The 24,382-nt window shown below is 40.7% G+C and overlaps 1 protein-coding gene across 10 annotated transcripts in view; it reads left to right on the top strand.

The window, feature by feature from the left end:
* rtn4a (reticulon 4a) overlaps positions 1–22,792 on the top strand; it is a 28,792-nt gene extending 6,000 nt beyond the window's left edge. For 2 of the 10 annotated variants that reach the window (XM_056435000.1, XM_056435001.1), the window contains 8 exons: positions 1,972–2,025; positions 3,700–5,574; positions 16,175–16,382; positions 17,343–17,481; positions 19,894–19,963; positions 20,146–20,192; positions 21,053–21,111; positions 21,671–22,792. In XM_056435000.1, coding sequence (XP_056290975.1) covers positions 1,972–2,025; positions 3,700–5,574; positions 16,175–16,382; positions 17,343–17,481; positions 19,894–19,963; positions 20,146–20,192; positions 21,053–21,111; positions 21,671–21,713 — 2,495 coding nt within the window. In that variant the 3' untranslated portion in view covers positions 21,714–22,792. Of the gene's footprint in view, positions 1–1,971; positions 2,026–3,699; positions 5,575–9,447; positions 9,662–9,760; positions 9,779–10,173; positions 10,255–13,128; positions 13,229–14,320; positions 14,427–16,174; positions 16,383–17,342; positions 17,482–19,893; positions 19,964–20,145; positions 20,193–21,052; positions 21,112–21,670 lie in introns of those variants that run through there. The other 8 variants (XM_056435002.1, XM_056435003.1, XM_056435004.1 and 5 more) reach the window with 6 other exon arrangements.
* Positions 22,793–24,382: the final 1,590 nt, after the last annotated feature.

Here is a 24,382-nt window from a genome sequence, read left to right as displayed (position 1 = left end):
CTTCTGCACTAATTTCCTTCCACAACTGGATACATTTGACACTGAAGACAACTTAAAAAATCGGATGACTCTCGTGCAAGTTCTGCATAAGGAGCATCTCTTTGTGTTTTTTAAGCAGAGCTATGGATGGAATATGTTTACACTTTGTCACAAATATAACATATTTTCGATTCAGCTCTATCAACATCATTATGTGTGTCTATATTTGACTACTTATGATAAATAGTTCCATTTCACCTGTGCAGGCCCAGTGCCATCCATTTTATCTGAGAATAAACCCAATACTGGCTCTTACCGCTGACCTAAGGAAAGATGTCTAACCATGTCAGTAGTTTTAACTTCTTGCTTTCCCATGGCAACGTGGCAAACCTTTTTCTTTTTTTTATTATCCTAAACTGACTTGACATCAATCCGCCGCACTTCGCCGTTCAGGTTGCTCACTTCTGGGAAATCTGATCATTGCAAACTAGAGATGCACCGATCAGGTTTTTTGTGCCGATCACCGATCACTGAAATCAGTATCTGCCGATCCGATAATACCGATCACGGTGTCGATTGAAGCATTCTATTTATTGTGTAGCATTATTGCCTAGGACTATGAGGAAATACATATATAAAGCAACTCAAACATTAAAGAAATTACAGATTTCTTTAAACATTTAGGACTTTTACTTTGAAAAATGTCCTAATTGATACATTAAAATTGTTTGATTGCTATTGTAGGGTATTCCAGATATGTATGGAACACATCTGCATCATTCATCTCCTGGAACTCTTGGGGAAATCTATTTACAGGACTTTTCTTAACATACAAAAGTCTGACTTATTTTTTATAAACTCTTCCTTGGTACAGGAAAAATGTTTTAATGTTAGCATAATTTAAGCTAAAGCTCAGAAACGATCTATAAAGATACAAAATCAGTTCATTGTTTACTTTTATATGCTAGTGTATGATTTGTCGACATCTTATTTTGAAAAACGGATGTTGTTTCACGTGGTTCTTTCTGCTAACTTTGCAAAACCGGATGTTGTCACATAAATCCTTCCGCTAACTTTATCAAAACCCTCGCGCGCTCCCGATCGAATGAGTTTCCGTGAGCATCAGTCTCTAGGGGCTCAGACATGTGAGAGTCGGCTGAGTCGACCCAGAGATTCAACTCGGGAGACGGGGACGCCGCTCGGTGGTGAGGATCCCCTCTGACCTCTCACTCTGCGGCCCTCGCCGGGCGCATCGTCTCCGTTGCGATGCGCGGCGATTGAAACGTCTGATAGTTCTCGCAGATGTTACGTCATCTGATCGGCCGTTTTGAGAACGCCGATCAAAACCGATAATGGCAATATCGGCCGATATGGATCGGCGCCGATCAGATCGGTGCATCCCTATTGCAAACCAGTCATAATCACTTCAACCCGATCAGAGGGGAATTTGTTCTATTCTCGCGTCTCCTCACGACGGTTGTCCTCTTGTTTCCTTTCAGCCCTCCTTATCTTTCTCCACAGCAAGCTGTCGTGTCTGTATGGTCTCGCTGTGACATTGATCCTTTGTCCTCTTCTCCCAACTACAGAATGAAACCTTTAACAAATATTCACACCTCAGAGAGAACTGGTTGAGTAAGCCATGTAAACATGCACCATCACTTTCAACATGCAGTGCTGGTTAAAAAGGTGCAGCCAATGTTCTTCTGGTGAAATAGTATTTTTAGAAATTGGGTGAAGATTTCCCTGCAGGGACCCACGTGTCCCTCTTTTGGTTTTTTATTTAACGACACCCAAAAGCTCTAATTAAGACGTTCCAGCTGATACTTACAGAAATGTTCGCCCATTGAGATGGTTTAAGAACCTGTTTTCCACGTTAGACTTCGGACATCGCAAACTGCGTTCTGTGATGATGAAGCTGCTCGCCGTCGCTCCCCCTGGTCTTTTCTCTTCTGGGCTGACTAAACTTTCTGCTGCTTTCTCTTTCCTCCACAGATGTACCTTCTCCTTCTAAAGCTCAGCCTCACCCTCTGATGCAATTCCCTAAAGGCAAGTTCTCTCTGCTCGCTTGGTTTTCCCCCACGTCTTCCCCCATTTAATTTCTTTCACCACTTCTTTAGTTCACGTTCCCTCTCTTTTGCTATGACGTGGCAAAAATAACCCCATTGCATGTAAGAAGCTGTAGATTTATGTCACCTCTTTGGTGTTTGACTTTGCTTGTGTTGCATTGTGACTCATGTGATTGATGTTGTGGAGTAGATTGACATGAATTTAACACTAGTATCGTACAAATAATGATTCCCCTCAGTGATTGACCGAAACAATATTGAATCATTATATTTAACAATATTTGGTGAACGTTCTTTGAGAGGAATCATTATCGACCACAACTTAATAGTTTGTGTTTGTAAGATGGATTGGGCATGGTGTATTGGTGCCAGACCTGGGGACAAACATGTTTTACCACTATCCAACAAACCAGGGTGGTAAATACAGACCACCAGACAAATGCTGCCAACTCCTGACTGTGGAAGGTAGTCTTCCAAACAACATGGGAAACCTTTATATTCTAGTCCTGTTTGATTCCAAAACATGGCTAACTTTTATAGCTTTCGCTTTAAGACACATTGATTTCCTTCTCTACCTGAGTTTTATTTAGCTTTTCCAACACTCAAAAGATAGTTCAATGTTTTTATAGGGTCTTAATTTGTAGGTCTGGCCTTATCTCAAACTTGATTGTTGAGAATTAAGGTGTAAGCGATAAAATCAAGATTTCAAGGTGAAATTATGTCCATAACAGTCTATTAGTTATTTCTACTTCCACGTTTCTCAGTGTTTTACTTTAAAGGTAGGCCACCTCTCTCAATTAGAGTTGGGTCGATTTCTAGTTTTACTGGTCCGGCGTACAAGATTGATTTGGTTGAATTGGCATTTAACATAATTATATTGTTATCTTTTACATTCTGGACAATTTTTAAAGTAGCCCACGGCAGCAGCTGTAACTGTGTAAGTGCAGTGCAGAGATGCGGGCGCTAGCTAGTTGGGCTCGCGTGTACAAACATGCACTTGAACTTCGTGCGCGGCTGGCAGAGAGCAAAGAAGCCCTGCGTCCAACACAGCGAGGGAGAATGACGTCAGATAGACATAGCTCCACTATATCTTAATATAGCAAATTGCTCGGAATTAAAAATTTAGATCCCTAAATATCAAATTGGGTTTTTTTTTCTTTTCTCACCGGCTCAACTCTACCCTACATTAGTGCAGTTGATAGTTTCAACTCTTTTACCTTTTTATTTCAAAATTAGAATGTACTGTTTTTATTTCACTAACTTCATCCAGGATAAAGAATTCAGTCCTAAACTATGTTCAAAGAACCAATTTATCTTTATGAGAGTTAACATGATAACTTAATCTGGATAACAGTGTAAATGAGATGAGCCTCGGTATTGATTTAAAAACTGGTTTCTCTGTAGTTTTCAAGGAAAGGCAAGACACTGCCCTTTTGCCCTTTTTTTATGAACAATACTCGTACAGATTGTTGTAACTGATCAACAAGCTGCATGTACCAGCCACAGCCAACATTTGAGCAGCACTTGTCTGGTCTTGCGTTCCTCAAAATGTTTGTAATAACAGTTCTACCCAGGTGTGCTGAGCGCTGTAAGGAATGGAGTATGTCTTTGATATGTTCTGTATTACATTCTCCCTCCTCCCTCTCTACTCAAGCACTTGGGCAGAAGGGTGATTCCCCTGCTCCCATCTCTCCTCTCTCCCCTCTTCACTCCCCCGACTCTCTGGAGGAGCTCTCTCTGACCGAGAGTCCCAACCAGCCCCCTGCTTTGGGATATGCTGCATCCTTTGGCTCCTTCGCCACTGAACCCCCCACTACTCATTCCAAGGACATGCCTTGGGTGGGTGAAGAGGGTGACTCTGGACCGCGCCGTAGTAAGATTAAGGAAGACCTAGCTCCATTAGCTGGTCCTTACCTGAGTTTAGGGAAAGACCCAGGGCCTCATAATCTGAATGAAGACAGTGGCATTTCCTTTTCACCTGAGGAGAAACTGATTAGCTCAGACAGGTCCTCCACTGGCCCCTCCCCTGTGAACCCCCAGATGAAGGTCCCGGAGTCTCACCTTGCCTCCTCTAACCCCACAGAGCATTGGGATTCACCTTTCCTAACATCTCAAGACAACTCCAAAGTCTCCATGGATACATTCTCCAAGGACACAGCTCCCTTTAGCTCTGCCAGGTATGAGCCAGACCTGCACAACAACCAGTCTGAGGAAGATGATGACCTGATGTATGAGGTGAAGAAGAATAATAACCCATTTGAGGGCTATTCCCCATTGGCGGACAGTGGTTACTCCCATTTTGGAGACTCCAAGTCCGATAACAGGGCCTCAAAAATGTCAGAGAGTCCCACTCCGGATCTGGTTCAGTATGGCCAGACTGGAGAATCTCATGACACCCCACCATCTTTCTTAGATGTGGGAAACACTTTTGAGACAGGCGAGATGGCTGCTGACTCTCTCATGCAGTCAGTGAATCAGTTCTCATCTGTTCTGAGAGATGACGATGATGAAGACGAAGAAGAAGATTCTGTTCTGCCACCGTCGCTTCCAGAAATTCTGAAGTCTTCCCCCCTCAACCCCGACAAAATGGACTCCGGCTCCTCAGAGGGAAGTCTGGAGCAGAGTCCCATCCTTGAACGGAGGATGATGGAGTCGCCCAACCCCCCAATCAATCTGTCGGCCAACAACCCGTTTGCCTTTGACGCTAAAGTGTCCCTGCTGAAGGAGATGACTGAGCAGTTGGAAGTGAGAGGGACTGACAAAGGAAAAGTTGAAGACGACACAAGCTTCAGCGCATTCGATCTTGTCAAAGAGGCGGAGGAAACCACCCCCACTAAGATCATGGAAGAGAAACCAGTCAAGATTGAGCAGAAAGATTGGTTTTCAAGCCACGATTCTCCGACAATGATGGAAAAGTTCGAGCCTCTTGACTTCCAGAACAAAAAGACCCCCGCTGAGGATTCAGATTCGGAGTCGCCAACAGCAGACTCTCTGTCTCCAGTCCTGGAAGCGATGGCCAAGAACCCCGCCAGCTTCCAGGTGGAAACCGAGAAGATGGACCAGAAGATGGAGATGGAGGAGCCCGAGATGGCTGAGGAGGTCTCTGAGCATGAAGTCTCCTCTGAGGAGTTTGAGTTCATTGAGCGCCCACCCAGGGGCATTATCGACGAGTTTCTTGAGGCTCTGGATACGTCCAAGTTTGCCTCCTCCAAGCCCCCAGAGATCCCCATGGATGACGATCTAAGCTTTGGGCAAAAAGATGTGCCTCCATTTTCAGCTCCACCCGTGGCCGAAGTAGCCCCACCTCCCAAGGTTGAAGAGGAGGCTCCAAGTCAGAGCTCCTACCGCCTCCTCACCCAGGACTGCCCCCAGAAGAGCAAGACCGAGCTGGAGAAACTCGACATTCAGCAGCCCCCACCCCAAGCTCCGCTCATCCACTCCCCCGTCCGCAAACCAGATGAGGCGGTCGCGAAGAAGAGCACAGAGGGCGGCAAGGTGTTTAAGATGCCAAACGTGAACATAAGAGCAGGTAAAATAAACCAGTCCCGGCATGGATACCATCCCCCACCCTCATCCAACCTGATTTTCACTGGCACTTCCATGTTCATCGGCATAATTTTTCATCCTCACTCTTTTGTTCTCCTCAGTTGCTTTCTCCCAGCCACCCAACCAGCAGCCAGTATTCACTTCAGACCCCTTCACTTCCTCCTTTGTTTCACCCTTCCTTTCTTGCATCATCCCATCTGCATTTTCTTTGATAATTAACCCTCGCATTTTGGTTTTAATCTGAGTGGTTGTGTGTTCCATTGTGGTTCTTTTTGCTTTTGCTGCATTTTGTGCATTTCTTTCTCATTAGATTTACCATAACGTCACCATGTTGATTTTTTTTACATTTTAACATGTGTGGTAAGTAAGATGTGCAGACATTCATTTTGATTTCTGTTCTGTTGTAAAGATAAGCCTATTTTTACTGTTATATTTTGTGCATGACTAGCAGAAATGAGAAATAGTTTAGACGTTCTATCACCAAACATTTTTTTTTCTTCTGTCCTTGCTATCAAATTAAATTACGTTAGGTCTGGTTTTAGCTTGAGATGCCAATCTGAAACCCAACACCACCTTATAGACCCCAACACCCACTCACAACTATGTACACTCTCATGCACCAGAAACCACACCCTGTCACTGGCTTGGATGTACGTGGTATACAATCTCTTCACGTCTTGTCAATCGTGATTGCATCAGATTTGAATCCTGAATATTAAATTCTCTGCCAAATACCTTCAGCTGAAATGATTTTAGAGTGTGTTGAACACTATAAATATGTACCTATTGGCAGGTAGTTTGATATAAGACTTTCTGAAATATCAAGTCGACACTAGATGTGTTAATTAGATCCTAAGTAGTGTTTATGTACGAGAACATAAATTAAAACGATTGCTATTTTCTGATTTTAACTGTAGGTTCAGGCCAAAGGAGAGGAAATCAGTTCATCTTTTTGCAGTCCAAAGTACAGCCACAATTTGGCGTGTCAGTTGCTCAGTAAATCAAAATTGGTAAATATCACAGGAAACTGAATATCTTTCGGAGTTGGACTGTTCATCTGACAGAGCAAAGACATATGAAGACGTCATGGTGGGCTCTCAGAATTTAAAAGGGCCCTTTTATTTTTTTAGATGACCGTCAATTAGAGGCCGAAGCAGGATTAGTGTGTTGTTGTTTTTTAGAAGTGGTTCAGCTACTTTCGTCAATATAATTCATGCAATTGATAAAGTCCACTTGATGACTTTCCATGGCAAGTTTAATATCTATCATCTCAGTAGTATTAAACCCCCGTGTCTTTAATGTACCTCGAGGTTACTGTGGTGAAATAACTGATGTAATGAGATTTCAGTTAGACAGATTCGAAGCTGCCTTCTTCAGGGCTCAGCTGTCTCTCTGACAACATTGCTTCGTCTTCATTTAAATGGATGACTCAGTTTTATTTAAACTGATATCGATCAGTTAACACACACACAGAGAGACGCCATCCAGAGTGTTGCAGACAAGCCCCTGTGTAACTGGAGCAGTAGGACTTTACTCTTTGGGACGAGCTGGCGACGCTTTAACCGAGTGTGTGTGTGTGTTTGAGGGATCTCCTGTTAATTAAAGCCTCCTTCCCCTCCCTGCATTGCGACACTGGCGGGCCCACAAAGGGTTCTCCGACCCAGAAACCACTCAGCAAATGTTCTTCATAACACAATTTATGGTGCAAAGCTGTGAACTGAGCAGACATTTCCCATCATGCCGCAACTCGCTTGGATTGTGTATCCTAAGGCTACCAGTACTGAAACATACATACTACTTATCTTTAATATTGCTGTGCTCAGCAGTTTGTAATGCAAATGGCAACAAAAGATTTGTATTGGGCCTCGAAGTATCAATCGGGATTACAAATTACAGTTAAGATTACAAATTCAGATTACGTAACAGTTACCGACATTTTTTTATAAATGCGATTGCAGCGGCTAGCCCCTTTTTCTATAATCAATTTGCATTTACCAGACAAACTTCTTAGACTGACCAATACTTGGTTATTAACATAATCATTAATGTTCCATATAATTGATTGAGGTAACTTTTAAAATATGTATTTTCAATCCCATAGACTTTAAATTATTGCTCACAGAATATCATCACTTTTACTTGATGAATTATTACATTTTTTTCTTTTTTTCTTTTCTTTGAGCAATACTTTAGACTTTACTGTTGACCCCAAATCCTGAATAGAGCAACTTGTTGAAGAAATTAGATGAAATCGGAGTCCTCGGGCACCGTGAAGCTGCAGAAAGCTTTCAACTCTTTCAGTGGGTTAAACCGCCAACCATGTAAATGTTAGGAAAACTTGCCTACGGTAATATCTCCCTCACTCGTTAATAAATCAGCCATTTGAGGTGAAACGTGAACATTGATACAGCATGTTGCAATATTTGGCATATATATTTTCCAATTCTGATTTTATGAGGCTGTAGGGTTTTGAATATTTCGCCTGTTGGGACGAGTCCCGCAGCTTCTCCTTGACTGGCTCCTTTAACATGTGTTTATTAAGGGAACAATATAATGAATCGTCAGTGATCTATGGAACTGAAGTCAACAGTTTTATGGCGTGAAATGACTGCAGGGTGTGTCATCGTGAAGCGGTGCAACGTTTTCACGGTGAAAGGTCACTCTGGCTCTCTGAGCACAAAGCAGCGGAAACTTTGCACTTTATGCAATAGTCTTTCACCACCAAACGTCACGGCCTTGTGAACTGTAGTTTGCCACGTTGTTGGCAGCGGATGATAAGGTCGGTGGGACACCCAGTCCTGAACATGAAGAATCCCACTTAACATTTCACCTTATTGGCACATTTCTGGAGAAAAGAGAAACTTTAACTGAAGCATCTCTGCGATTGATGGAAAAATAATGCATCTTAATCACTTCACATACACATTTAAAGATCTGTGTTCTGCTGAGTAAAGGGGCCTTTTGAATTTGGCTTTAAGAGGGGCAGTAGAGATGAGACCTGCGCCCTCTACTGGAATAAATCAGCGACTACAACAGGGATGATTCAGTCTAATTCCCTGCTACTGTACAATAATGTGATGCACTGGCACCACAGAGCCCCCTTTCTGTTGAGTCAGGAGTAACACATGAAGCGGTTCAGGTCTTTTTATTTTTTTTGTACTTTCACTCCTTATTTACTTATATTTTTACTTTGCTTTGTTGCTTCATGCGATATGAGGACAAAGATTGAACTCCACGAATTTTCCTTTTTACAAAAACAACTTTCCACAAATTAACATTTTCTGGAATTTAATCTTCTCTAAACTTTTTAAATCAGCAAATGATTAAACAATCAGCTGATTAGTTGACTGACATACATATAACTGTGAATATTTGCTGCATGTCATTGTAAATGTGTTTTTAGGACTGTTGGTTAATCAATCTAGAACATTTTAAACTCATTTAATTTTTGATCGTGAATTGCAGGACTTTCATACCTCTGGAAAATGTTTTGCTTTTGTTTTTCACTTCTAATTGACAATATGTATTGGTTTCTGTTGATGCTGCTTGGTACATTGAATACAACTGAATCACTTTCACATAGATGGACAAATCATTCTCCTGCTCCTCTTCCTGCTTCGTCAGCAGGAGGAGGAGTAGGAGGAGGGACGGAGGAGGGGTGAGATGAGGCATGAAGAGAATTGGGTGGTTGGGTTTAATTTGGAAGGAGAAAAAGAGGGGGGGGGAGATCAGAATGATAAGGGAGGGAGGGAAGGAAGGCAGATCAAAAGGGCTGATCAGAGAGGGAGGAGGGTGTGGCAGAGACGGTTATAGTTGCTGCGTCAGACCGTTGGCAGCAGACAGTCAGCTGACAGGAGACCGTTCATTCGCTCGCCGCAGTCATTTCCCCTAAGGAAACCTTGCTCCCTCCTCCTCCTTCCTCCTGCAGCCAAACCCCCCCACACACATTTCCTCACACACATTTAGTGCCACTTGCTGTGCAACTCTGTCTGGAATGTGTGTTTGCTGATCGGACGGCATGGCGAACAACTCTATGGACAAAAAGGAGTGCGAGCTCTGGAAGCAGAAGGGTATATATACCTCCACCTTTCTGTCACCGCCTCGTTGGACTGGTGCTCTGCCTCGTTTGGTGCTGCCGGGAACTTTTAGGGGTTAAACGGAAAAAAGCCATCCATAAGAGCTTTTGGGTATTTTATCGTTTCAGCTCTTCTTTCATGCTGACTGAAGGAAATAGATATTTGACATTGGCGCTGGAGCGGGGACGAACTCTGACTCTGACTCCGATTGACCAAATCGATCAGACATTGCAGCACATTCAGCTGCATGTCCCACGGTTGGGTTCATAAATTCAAATGTTGCAGGCTGAGCTTTGGAAACCAAGAGGGCAAATCTAATTTAATGTCGGGATGAAATTGGACTGCAGGATGATTTCCTGGGGCATCAGGAATTTGACTATTTGACTATATTAGGATTATTTTTGTGGCAGTTGTTATTGCTTCATTCATTCATGGCACTACCTTTTGGTGACAGTGGGATTTGTATCTGATTGTGATTCATCTGCTGTTCTCTATCTTTAGTGCAGGGAGGCGCCGAGTCCTCACAGATAACATGATTGCAGCATCTACACAGAGAACCTTTGGACACTCGGACACTGTGACCAAAGGTAGAGCGGAAGAGGAGGGAGGGATTTGTGACCAGTCACATTAGGTGGCAGTTTAATGTTTGATAAGTGTGCCTTGGATATGCTAATGAGCTGAAGGAGAGTCGGGCCTTAGCGGTCAGTAGTTTGGCAGCTCTCTGCCCCGACCGCATGTTTGCTGTTTTACAGCTCAGGGATCAAACTGTGCTACTGCCACTCGTGTCATGTTTGGACGTAAAGTCAAAGTATTTTATACAGAAACTATGTATTTCTGTCATCGGTCATTTTATTCAAGACCTGTACAACAAAATTATTTAGCAACTATAATGGTTCATACTTTAATTTCTGAAGTAAAAAGGTCATTTTTAGCTTCTGAAATGTAAAGGTGTTGCCATCTCGCGCATGCACACAACTTGTCTGCAAGTTCAGATGAGTCCGAAGGGTTTTAAATGGTTAAATAAATATGAAATATAGTTATATTGTCCTTCACTTTTCTTGAACACAGTTTTCTATAAGAATTCAAGGTAGCACAAGGTGATTAACTGAGTTTCAAATGGACATTGTGTGGGTGAAGTATCACGGTTTTAAATGTTCCACCCTCTTGAGGGATTAAAGCAGCTGTTTAGTCCATTATTAGGTGGATGCAGCTGTTCTCCAGGCCTCCTTTTGATGAAGCTGTTTCTGTCGTCTTCTCAATATAAGTGTGATGTTTGCATCATAGCGTTTAGTTGGGGCTTTAACACGATGTGTATATATATAGTTATTTAGAAAATGGAACGGGGATAACATTGCAGTTCATCACATGCCAAGTCTCGCCGTCTGCTGATCTTCATGTGTCCTGCCGTCGTTGCATCATAGTGCCGTCGGTCGCTTCTCATCGCAACACTGAAGCCGTTGTGTTGTGTTGTGCGTGTTGTGCGTGTGTACGCTATGCTTTATAACACACAGCTTGGCTGAGATGGCGAGCGAAAGGACCACCAAGTGTCCGCGGCTCCACTGAAAGAGGCTGTTGTGTTTCTGCCAGGAGGGTTTAGTGTGACTCCGCCAGGCCGGCAGTGAATAAGCACTTTTATATTTTTAGTCTGAGCACGTGTTTGTAAAGTCGTTGTAATCGTAGTGAAGTGATATGGTTCAGCGTGAGGGACGCCGTCGTTGGGAATGAGGAACATTATTCATTTATTCTTCATGTTGCGGCAGTCACCGAGAGAAAGACCAAACGAAAGACAGAACGCAGCAAGCCTTAAAAATTATAGCAGATTTTAGCCACCGAGAGACGATTAAAAGTAATAATCCGATATTTATTTGTTAAAGACTGCCAGTGACTAGAGCTGAAATGATTAATCAGTGAATTGATTGAGAGTATTAGTCTGTAATTTTCTTTTAGCAAATTTGTAAAAACAAAAGTGTGTTTCCAGCTTCTCAATTGAGTGGATAATCTGCCTTCCCTGATCTTACTAATGATATAATTACTTTTATTACATAACTTCAGCAATACAGATAGATTACGGTGACTATGGGTCAGTGGGTAGCAGGTCCGTCTTTCAATCAGGGGGTTGGAGGTTCAATCCCCACACTAGTTGATGTGTCCTTGAGCAAGACATTTAACCTTGAATTGCTCCCTGTAGCTGCGTCTACGGTGTGTGAATGTAACAGGAGTGTAAGTCGCTTTAGATAAAAGCGTCAGCTAAATGACATGTAATGTACATCACATCCCCCAGTGTGATCCTCGATGTGTAATGTGACGCCTTATAGCGCTACACCGGCCGATATATCTGCAATGAGATAATATTGATCGATACATGTCCGTCTGTTTTTCTGTAGGTTATTATATTTTTATCATTCGTGGGAAATGACTCCCTGACCTGTGTTTGAATAGCCGCTCGCATGCAGATGGCTTCCTGCTCAGGTATTCAACGATTAGCCTACAGGTGAGACTGTTGTTCCAGTTTTGCAGGTATTAGAACGTCTCTGTGTCCTGCAGCCTTCAGCGTTTCTTTTACAGTCAAAACACCGGTTTATGCTCTCTAGAGCGCACAAATATAAAACTTCGGGACATGCAGTACAATGTGACTTATCGACAATATGTTTAGTATTAAATGATTACTTAAAGCCTCAAAAAATCCCAGGATGTTTGACTTTTTAGCCTTCACTCCACTTGTGTTAAAGTGATATTAAAGACAATAATATATGTATATAACTTAGGGCAAGCACCTGGTGTTTCTAGACAGCCGGCAGTTCCTTTCATGGATATTTAACTGAAGCACAGTTTCCCTTTCTTCTCTTACTGCGGGTTGGATTTGAATTCCTAACTTTATCTTTTCTGCTCTGCATTTCTGTGGCTGGTTGTCCTTTTACAGCCAGGGTTTTGTAACGCACCACCTCCTCTGTCCGCTGCTGTCATAATCCTTAAACTCGGCTTCTGCATGGTGACAGACGGCCTTTAACATACACGCCTCGTCGAACTTTGAACATTGTGCTGTCACAATCTCACCCTGAATTAATTCATAGTTGCTTATTGATTATGTTAGTTGATGTCAAATCTGTTGATGTGGATCATACTGAAGGGAAAGCAACAGATAAGTAATGATTTGCTACCCACGTGAACATGACATTTTGTTTATTTTACTTTAAAATTCACTACAATAAGTTAAACGTAAGATACATGATCGTTTTTGTCCATCTTTAGTTTTTTGGCCTCATTTTCTTAAAATGTACATCCGGGTATTTTCCTCTCTTTAATTTTCCTCTTTTCAGGATGTGTCATGGAGCTGAAACGTTATGTTAAAAACGCCTATGAATACATTCAGCAGAACCCAATTATGTAGCAATCAGTCGTGCATTCAAAGGGAGGGAGGCCGAGCTGCGCATGTCCGCCTCCCTCCTCTCCCTCCTCTTCTTGTTCCCCTCGTTCTCTCGCTTCGGTCTCTCACCGTTCAGCCAGGCGCAGCCGCCGTGTCGCTGCATGCTTAACGGAGGTTCAAGATGGACGCCAAACAGGGTTAGTCTGGTCCTAATCTTTTGTTTACCGACCCACCCTCTCCGCTTTTTACACGCGCCGCATTTTGCGCACGGTTGTGCTGCTGGTTGAGCGTCTGCATGAACACCGGGCACCGCGGCCGTATGTACCGGGAGAGAGAGAGGCGGATCGGGGCCGTCTCCGGAGGTCATTGCTGGACGGGTTTTTGACGTTTGGTCCCTCCGGTGATGACCGGGCTGCCGGACTAACATCCCGGAGGGGGAGGATAATACAATTCAACGCTTCGAGGCCATGTTGTGGAGAGGGCTGGTGATTTTAATAAACACGGGGTTTTAGGGTTAGCTAGCTGTGATGCGGAGAGTCTATTTTTAGCGGCGCTCCGACATGCTAGCACGCCTGCTACCATATGTAGCCAGGCTGCCACGATTGGATCGCGGCACCTCCTCCTGCCTCCTCCTCACCCACCTGCCCCTCCTCGTGCGTGCTGCTCTGTCCTTGTCTTCACATGCAGACAACACGTCAGTCAAAACTGCCAAGCTAACAGCTACCACACAGAGCGATAGTGAGGGGGAGGCTAGCTGCCAGCTAACGTGCTAGCTGGCTGTCAACGCCCACATGTACACACCCGCTTTACGAAGCGACACTAGCATGAAGCATGTTTATTTTGATTATAGTGTATTTTGCTTCTGGAATGGCACCACATAACAGAGCTGATGCTTTCGACTGATTCCAGACCAAAATCAGTGGAAAGCATCAGCTCTGTTATTTGTGCCATTCATTAAAACAGCAGCAGTACTGAGATGCATTTTTATTTTTAAAAAACGTCCATTTTCAAAATAAATAAAATAATTGAGGTGCAGGTTATTCAAAAAAATGGAGCATGTTTTTAATGTTTCATTTATTTGTAAAGCAACTGATATTATTCACGTTGTTATAATATATTTAAGTCAGGGAGCATTTAACAATTATTTTCATTGATTTGAATCTGACCTTTTTTTTCTTCTTTCTCTCCCTATAAGATTTACAAAATGTTTTTACCAATGGCCGTGGTTAATTTATCTGAAGCTAAGGTTACGTCTTTCAGATGGCTTTTTAAAAAAAAAATTTTTACCTTTCTCTGTATTGAAAATGTTCGGGTTAGGTGTTCCTTTCTTTACTTTTAGCGATCTTGTCATTGGTTTATCTCATTTATTAGGTAACTTCACAGCAAGACCAAGGGGTGAGCTAACATGCAATATGTGTCCTCTGTTTTCTTCCTTAATCTCCTCTAATCCTGTTAAACTACTTTTTACTAAAAGTTAAGGATTGTAGTTCTACATGCATTCATGATGGAACTAGCAAGTGGAAAGCAGGATAGTGCGGCCTCTAGTGGCTTGATGTTATAAATAACGCCTTTTTAAAAACTAAAAATAGTGAAAAATAGTCTTGAAAATGTTCCTTATGCGTCCAGCAGTCCAAAGGCATCGATCCTAAAGATGCACTGATGTAACGCAGAGAGAAGCAGCCTATATTATATTTGAGAAGCAGCAAGAAGTGTTTGTCGTGTCCTGCAGTCTGTTGTATTTGTCCACTTTGCAAATCAGATTTTAGATTTTCAGCCTGTGAAGCCCATTTGTTGGCTTTTGAATAATCTGGTCAGCTTCCAAACATATTATGGTCAGTCTGTGGCGGCGAGCACCGGCCACCGTCTCTCTGTACGTCGGCTCACCTGCACCCTCATTTTGCATTTTAATGCTACTTTGCTTGGGAAACACTCTTTATCTCTGGGTGTATGCTCGACCTTGCGGATTATTCAGGGCGGTTTTATATTTGGAACTATTGATTTGTGCCGAGTGGTATTTTTTCACTGCAGTCCTCTCCAGTATCCTCACACATCACATCGTCGCTGCTACAGATGGAGGTCTATTACTCTGATCCGATCCAGGGTCTCTAAAGTAGAAGCCGCATTGTGTTTTTGAGATGTGGCTCGTGTCTTTTGATTTTGAAAGTGAACCTTTTTTATATGTAATGCGATGGCTCTTTTACTGTAATTTCCAATAAGCAAAGCGGAAACATTAAGCTGTCAGATTCCAGCATGCGGTCTGACGCAAGTGTAGCATGTGTCAGCGGTGAGCGACGCCGGAGCCTGGAGGAAACCCAGGACTCCTTCACGGCTAAAATTGTCCACTGACCTGCCTGGAATTCCCTGTTGAAATATAAGCACGCTCGGTGCAAGACCCAGGTCATGAGCTCAGCTGTCTCTCGGGACAGTTCGATCCCCACTCACCACCTCCAGTCTATGTGGGTCCTTGGAGAGCCAAGGGCTCCCTGCAGTACCCATCCGTCTGAGAGACCCCATGTTTAGATACTGCTACCGCTCTTGGTATTTATGGCACTTATTTAGTTGATTATCCCATAATTCAAGTTAATTCTTAAATACAGCTGTATATTGGAAGTTACATACAATATAAATACTCAAAGTAGGCTACAAATACCTCAACATTTTACTTGACTACAGTACTTGAGTCCACCTGGTAACCATTGGGAGGCATTTATTGTAAAGCGGTTAAAATTCCCCTGCATGTGTGTGTGTATATATATATATATGCTGTTCCGTAAAGGTGTAAACTCCTTGATCTGTTCTCATTTTGGAAATTGACTGATTAACTGAATAAAACTGGTCATGCAGTTTTCAAGGGATTCACTCAATCGGGTCGTTGGGTATGTAGGCAATCAAAGGTCCATTTGTTCTTAGATTATGAAACATAAAAAGCATAGAGTTCCATAATTAAAGTTTCAAACCCAGAAGTGCAGCACAATTGAAGTACACTTATATTTATATTACGAAAATGTAATTTTTTTTGCATCTCAATATTAAATAAAGCTTAAATGCAGCACAACCTCCAGGCCTCATTTGAGGACATAAACTGTCACATCTCTCTGGATGTTTGTCACTGACCCTCCCTCCTCCTCTTCTTCGCTCTGCAGTGGTGGATCTCCTCTACTGGCGTGATGTGAAGACCACCGGTGTGGTGTTCGGCGCCGCCCTGCTGCTCCTCCTCTCCCTGACGGTGTGCAGCATCGTGAGCGTCGGCTCCTACATCGGCCTCGCTCTGCTCTCGGTCACCATCTGCTTCCGGATATACAAAGGCATCCTGCAGGCCATCCAGAAGTCTGATGACGGGCACCCATTCAAGTGAGTACCAGCGAGAGAGGGTAGAGAATAATAAAGTGTTACACTAGTCTTTATGTTCTTCTTTCCTTCAATGTTCATCGTGATTAAAAACGGTATAATTCGGACTCTCTTATCAGATATGTTTGGGCCTGATTATCACATGATTTCATCCATCCTTTTGTCGACATTTCTTCAGGGTTGCATCACCTGAGAAGTAACCATTTGATCTTGGATCTACATTTTGTTTCCCAGTCTAGAAAATCAAAGTCACCCTTTGATCATTATTGAACCCCATCGATGCAATCGAATCGGGCCGTCTGCTCGGTGGTTAGATTGAAGAGGGTCGAAACCAGGATTTTATAGGCCGTACTATGTTGGGCTGATATTCCACCTTCCTGGTTCAAGTCGCTGCATCTCTCCATAGAACGCCACCGCGGTAGAATTTCAGCCCACATGAATACATTTCTTTTCTTTTTCAGCCCAACATTGTTGATTGCAGAGCAGCTAATATTGGGAGCAAGAAGCCAGCTCTAAAGTAATAATAATGCAGAATACCAGGAATTAATTAAATGAGTCTCAAAATAATGTAGAAATACCATGCATAGAAGCTTAGGATGTAAAATCAAGCATCTGAAGACCTCTGGTCTGATTAAACTCGGCCAATCTCATCACAAAAATCAATGACCTGATTAATTCCTGATCAGTGAGTGCTGCAGGCGCTCTGGTCCGTCTGCTGAGGATATGATGCGTGTCCGGCCTACATCGCATGTCCTTTACTTTCCTTTAAGTTAGTATTGTGATGCTTTTGTGTTTTCATATTTACATGTGCAAGCAGCTACGTCTACGTTCCATAAATACACACTAAACATCATCGTTCACGTTACAAGAGGATTTCTATACACCCTGCTGTGCTTTTAACCCGTTTTTACACCTGCATAGAGTCTCCTCATCCTCGTGTCCGCTCTGTAACCCCCCCCCCAGGCAGTACCTGGACCAGGACGTGGCGCTGTCCGAGGACGTGGTCCACAAATACAGTAACTTGGCTCTGGCCAAACTCAACAAGAGCATCTGTGAATTGAGGCGCCTGTTCCTGGTCGAGGACCTGATCGACTCCATCAAGGTGAGGCGACTGGGACGCGGAGTGATGGGATGGAAATGAATAAATGAGGGTAGAAACATCATAAAACCTGACGATCTCCTCCAGAACATTCTATTAATCTCTGAAAATGCTTTACGGGTCTTATACAATGTTAAAGGGTCCGTTTTAAGTGTTTAGTACTTGATGTCAATTTAAACCGTGCACCCTGCTTGTTGCTGGAGTTTAGTTGTTAGCAGTGGTGGAAAGTAACTAATTACATTTACTAAAGGGCTGTGCTCAAGTACAATTTGATGTACTTGTACTTCAATCTAATATTTAAATTTCGTTCTACTTTATCATTCTACTCGACTACATTTATTTGATAACTTTACTTTGCAGATTTCATTTATTTCTACAAAATATAATCAACTAATTCATGATTTTATTATAATAAATTAATGTACCCAGTAGTATACAAGTGTTTCTTTACTGTGGTATTACTACTTCTGAGTAATTCTGTCTCCACCCGACTGGCTCTTTAAGCTTTCCGCTTTGTCCCAAGCTTCTCTCGGACACTAAATGTTGGCTTTAATTTAACTGTTTTGGGACCGCCCGTGCTTCCAGTCAGCGTTTTTATTTTTCTGACAGCTCGGCCGTGTTAATCGGTATTGCCTCCAGTGGATTAGTGCGTCTAGATCCGTGTGGGTAACGGATGAGCTATCAGAGCTGTGCAGCTGTCTGAGGCCTGTCGTCACCTCGCTGCACCCTCCAACCTGCAGTCCAAATACAGATCTGAGAGCAGCGCAGAGGAACTTCCCTTAAAGGGTCACGCAAGTGATTCTTTTAATCCCATCAGGAGGAAGTTTGCGCGTCTGGAACTTTTATTTTTTACATTATTTTTTATATTCTCAACAGATTTCAAGCGTGCGTGACTTGATGCATTATGTTAAATGTTCTTGTTATTCTTCTGCCTCCTAAATTATTTTCCTGTTGCTAGGTTACATCCACACCAGCGGGTCATTAAAATGTCACGTTCTTCCCCCTCAAGCGTCCGGTCGGGCATCTCTCTGACGTAACCGTGTTGGGTCTTCACACTGTGGCGGCCATGTTGGGCGCCTCTGCTCCATGTGTCCATGTTCCTCGTTGGCACATTACATGACGGCACTGGAAGCATTTATATTAACTTCAGGGTTTAAAGCTCAGTTTTACTAAACCAAGATGGCTGCATCCTGATCTTGTTTTAACCATCAAATGGACAGAAAACCAAAAGATATCAATATATTTAATTAGATCGAGGTGTTTATTGTTCTGACTGGACTCCATTTGATCACAATGTCTTATTTTCACAAGTTATAATAACATTTCACTCGTGGATCTTGAAACAAGGTGACATATTCGTGACAATTATTTGAGTCGTCGACGTTCTTGATAATTGATTTATTGTATAAAAAGATTGATCAAGCACAACTTTCCAATATTTTCCAGCCCCTCAAACGTGTTTTTTAAAATATATCTCAATAAACTAAACGTCTTGGGCATTTTTCAGATATTTTCTCCCAATTCTTTTCACTTAAAAATAAAATAAAATATTTGACTCATGGAAATAAAACCCAGTTTGTAATAAACAGCAATTGTTTCTATGCAGAATACGAATGATGATTACATTTCGACGTAAACAGAGTCCGTTATGTAAAACAACATAGCCGCTGAGATATTTCTGTTCGGTGTCGGTTATTTTGGACTCTATATAAAGAGAAACAGACTCGTCTCAGATGGATTCAGCTTTAGATTGACTCCTTGAGTGTTTATTTTAAGGTTCACTGAATATAAATGTGTTTCTGATTAATTAATGACAATAACTTGATGAACTTAATTAATTCCATTCCTGAGAAGATACTACTAAATGGTCTTTATTCAGAGCGGTTTATTTCCCACTTGTGTCTTAAACGATCGTTGTTGGTGGAAGGAGTAATCAAAAGTACTTCAACACAGCAATAGAGTAGAAATACACTTGTAGAAGTTAAAGTCATTAGAACTCTTAAGTAAAAGAATTGGCATAAAAATGTACTTGTAGTACCAAAATATGTAAAGTAGTGATTATGCTGAATTATTTCAGAATAAAATATAATTGTTTTATAATCTAATAAATCTATAAAATACATAATTGATTTTTTTATCAATCTGGAAATGGACTAAAGCTGCAAAATTAATGTGGCACAAAGTAAAATATTTTTCTCTGCGATGTAGTTAAAATAATAATTTAATAGTAAAAGAATAGTCGCATGAAATAAAAAAAATTCTACTGTACAAATGTTGAGTTACTGAAGTAAAGCACCACTGGGAATAATCATTGCTAAAAAAAAATGTAAAGGCACGGTTTTCATTTCTTTTTTTCCTTTTTATCCATGTTTGTAATTTTTTATAATGGTTATTTATCTATCTCTTCCTCTGCAGTTTGCCGGGTTGATGTGGATCCTGACTTACGTCGGCTCCTTGTTCAACGGGCTCACTATTCTTATTCTGGGTGAGGAACAAAACAAATCTTACTTTGGCTCCCTCTAGTGGTGGAATAGAGAATTACACCGACTTGCATCACGTGTCTTTGAGTTGCTCTGAGTGAGATTTGTAGTTTTAACTTGGACTAACTGGAAGCAGCTGGCAGTAAAACTGGTCACATAATGTCATCTTCTCATTCCTATTCTTCAGCTCTGATCGGACTGTTCAGCTGCCCGATCGTCTATGAGAAACACCAGGTGAGTCTTCACCAATGATTCATCATGGATCAGAACCAGTCTCACCAGCCATGTTTTATTTTATATTTTTAAACCTCAAACTCTTGTCTGCTACTAGTCTGACAGCTGTTTGCTGGTGTGTCTATAATGGTTTCATATAAATTTAACTTTATTTTCCAATTATCTAAAAATGCACCTGTGTTGTAAAAACTAGTGATTGAGTCAATAAATATACAAACATTAGTCTAAAAATGATTTTCAATTCGTTTAGCTTATATTGTGTATATATATATATTTTTATAGTATAACTATTATAGATCTATTATATATATATAAGTAATGTATATTTTTATAGTATAACATTATAGATCTATTATATATATTTTTATATTCTTAATGTATTGTATACTTTTTTTATATCATAAATATTATACATGTATTATATATATTTTTACATCATAAATACAGTATATAGTAACGGTTGTGAGGAGCAAAGCAGGGATGTAGAGAGCCACTTATTCAACATCACAAACTGTCTCATTAAGTGCAGTGGTGGAAAGTAACTAAGAACCAGTACTTTACAAAGGACCAATGTGAAGTATTTCTAAACAAGTATACTTTATTTAATGCTACTTAACACTTCTTCGCCACTGCATTTATTTGACGGCTTTAGTTAATTTACCTGTTAAGATTCATAACAGGGTCATAAAATACATTACACACTTCAATGTCGGTTGCCGGTTCCACCAAAGAGACACTTTCCCTCAACTTTTTAACATTGTGTCATTCATAATGATGATTATACTCGTGTACTTTTACTTCAATATGAATATCAATGTTGAATGTAGAACTTTTCTGTGACACTTGTTTTGTGTCTTCAGGCTCAGATCGACCACTACTTGTCTCTGGTCAGCAACCAGGTCAAAGACGTCGTTGGGAAGTAAGTCGTGGGTCCTTCTTTCCTAAATCTGAGCTCTTCTCTGTAATAATAACATAATAATAAAGTATTCTTCAGCTTTGTGCCAAGCTTTATGTGACCCGTCGTGTGGAAGTCCGGGGAATTATTTTAATAGTCGAAACTACACAAAACGAGAGGCTTGACTTTATTTCATTACCATTTTATTATTTTTATTTACCTCCATAAATGTTCAAAACTTTTCATCCAATTTTTAAAAAGCTTCTACATATCATCTAAATGCATTCAATAACTAATTATTACATCTGATAATTTTTTTTATTTTTTATTGTACATATCTAAATACATTCACATGTATCAATAACTGTTACATTTTATAATATTTTTTTAAAAAGATTCTACATATCTAAATAAGTTTACATGTTTTCCTGATCTATAACTAATTATTACATCTGATAATTAATAAGAATAATATATTTAAAATATTTTAATATTTTTGAAAGTTTTTACTTTTATTTATATATAAATGCTTGTCTTTGAAACAATTGATATTGATTTAGTTAAACTTCCTTTCATCCTCCAGGATCCAGGCGAAGGTCCCCGGCATGAAGCGCAAAGCCGAGTGAAGTGACGACGAGTCGGCGTTTGGATTCATGAAGTCCTGAGAGGAGAGATGGATGGGGGAGGGGGGGCTGATATGAAGGAGGGGTCTGGCGTGGATGCAGCCCTTCCAACTTTATTTGTTAAAAATAATAAACACTTTTTTTTTCCAGTTCCTTTTTTTTCCTTTTTCGTGTTTTCTGGAAAAGCTGAAGCAGGTCAGACGTCGTGACCCCGAGGTCGGCTTGATGGTTCACCTTTATTTCACGTCAAGTTTTAAATGTCCATTTCTTTGAGTTTCTGCAAATTTACAGAAACACATTTTTAATCTATGAATAAAAAAATTAAAAAAACCTCTCCTCACCCAGTGCATTGTGGGAAGTCGATTGACTTGGAGTTCGGGGTTACCTCCATCACTTTTGAGGAAACGAGAGGGATTTTTTTTCGGCAGCGCTCGTATGTATATCCCGTTTGTTTTTTTGCTATGATTACGGAGTTGGAAGTATTTTGTGAATTAGCTGTTTAACTTAAAAACACCATTGTGTCCCTAAAGCTTCGGGCTCGTTTCCTCGGTAACCTGCGGCGTGGTTTTGCCTCGGATGTGACGGATTTGTGAACATCGTTGGGAGGGTGGACGGGGGGTTAGGGGTACTACCATTTCAACAACAAAAATGTCATTGCTTCTGAGTAACTCTAGCTAGAAACGCCTAGAACACCTTTGCCCGACGAAAACAATACATTAATTTCTTCAAAGTCGTTATTTCCATGTAATTTGCAGCTGTCTAGTAATAAAAACCTCTGGAAGAAATACGTTTACATTCATCCACACCAGTTTAAATATTTTAAAAAGTGAAAAGGAAAAAAACAAACGAAATGGGGATAATAATAAAAAACATACTGTCTGTGGAACAAATATCTTAATGAAGTTACAACTCGATGTGACTGGGAAACCTTTCAAGCATTTCTTTGTTATGCAAGTATAATTGTGAATGACAAACTTCATACTTCAATTGTGATGATAAAAAGCTTCCAGCTGGGAGTCGTGTTTGTGGAATGCATTGTGAGATGTAAACAATTATCAATAAAGCTTCTAGACGAAGAAAGACCCGCCTCCTCATCTGTCTGTCACGCCGGCTAACGCTAGTTAGCTTCTGCTCGCGTTTTCCCTCCATGGAAGCACATTGCCACCAGGAAGAAAAAAAACGAATGCATAAACAATGTGTCGTGTAAGTTGTGGCTAAAGTTATAATATAATTTGTCTTTTTTTAAAAATTGTATTTACTTTGATTCACTTAATTTATACACTATATATTTATATTAAAATTCATATATATTTATATATAAATTAAATTATGAAATTAATATGTATTAATTAATATATGTATATATAAATATCTTATATATATATATATATACACATACGCAGTTGTACATTTTAACTAAGTACATTTAAAAATAAAAATTCCACATTGCATTGATTATGAGAAAGTAAATTGTAGAGTGATGGATACATACTGTATGTTGCTGATTCCTTGTTGGATGAGGTTTCCATTTAATTGAGTTTTTGATTTATAGATTAGTTGCATTTATTTTGCATGCACCCATTCATCATTGGACTGTTGCAGCTGCCACACTAATCCACACTCTACTCCCATTATAAACGGACCGAGACGTAGCTATAAAATATAACTGATGAATGTCAAACGATCGTCCTGAGCCGTACAGACACTGAGGAACTCGGAACAATTGATTATTGCTGCAAAATCAGCTTGAACATACTTTCATAGTCGGCTAATAGGAACATTAAAGGTGCGTTACTGAATGTGACGTCTGGCCACAGCTCCTCCACCAACCAGCAGAAACCCACATGTGAGCCCAACGAGCTCAGAACTCTCTATGAAAATGAATGACTGATAAGAAGCAGGGGGAGTCCGACACGACGACGAGGGAAGAGGATCCTCCACCAGGACCTCATGTGGGTCTCTCGTGGGTCTCATGTGGGTCTTGATGTGAGGTTCAATGAGGTTGAGGTTCAAGGCCCCAATCAGCCCAGGTAGGTAATCTAGGACTCTTTGAAAGGATTAGAGGTGCATGAGCTAATAGTATTAAATAAATAATACTTTAATCATAATAATAATAATACATAACATTTCTATAGCGCTTTTCATAATTCTCAAAGACTTACATTTTTTTTGTTGAATACTATATAATATACCTGATTATAATACGACTAATAATAGAAGGAAAATCACCCCCTGGTAATAGTAATGAAAATAATTATATAATAAGACTTTCATATATTACAATGGGAAAGAACAATGCAATGTACACCAGTTAAATAATAAAAAGAACGAGAAGAATAATGAATGCAATTAATACTAATTAGAGATATTTTATTAACATTTTCTCTGTTTTAAACTATTCTAATTCTCGTAAAATACCACTACAAGTAGGAATAATATAAAGAAATAGTAAGTAGAAATGACTAAGTAAAGGAGATTATCATTAATGTGTTGGTTTAACCAGCTTTAATAATTGAAGCCTTAAATAACTTGTATCTGTCTGTGGTGTAATGTGGTGCTTTGGCCACCAGGTGGTGGCGCAGACCCAGAGCATCACAGATGAGGTGCAATCAATTATTGTTGCTCCACAAACAATCTATGAAGAGAAAACACGTGATTCAAACTTTATTTAC

The sequence above is a fragment of the Pseudoliparis swirei genome, chromosome 17 (assembly GCF_029220125.1).
Source record: "Pseudoliparis swirei isolate HS2019 ecotype Mariana Trench chromosome 17, NWPU_hadal_v1, whole genome shotgun sequence".
Taxonomy (NCBI): Eukaryota; Metazoa; Chordata; class Actinopteri; order Perciformes; family Liparidae; genus Pseudoliparis; species Pseudoliparis swirei.
Note: the sequence above shows the minus strand (reverse complement) of the source record. Positions and strands in the feature narration are given on the sequence as shown.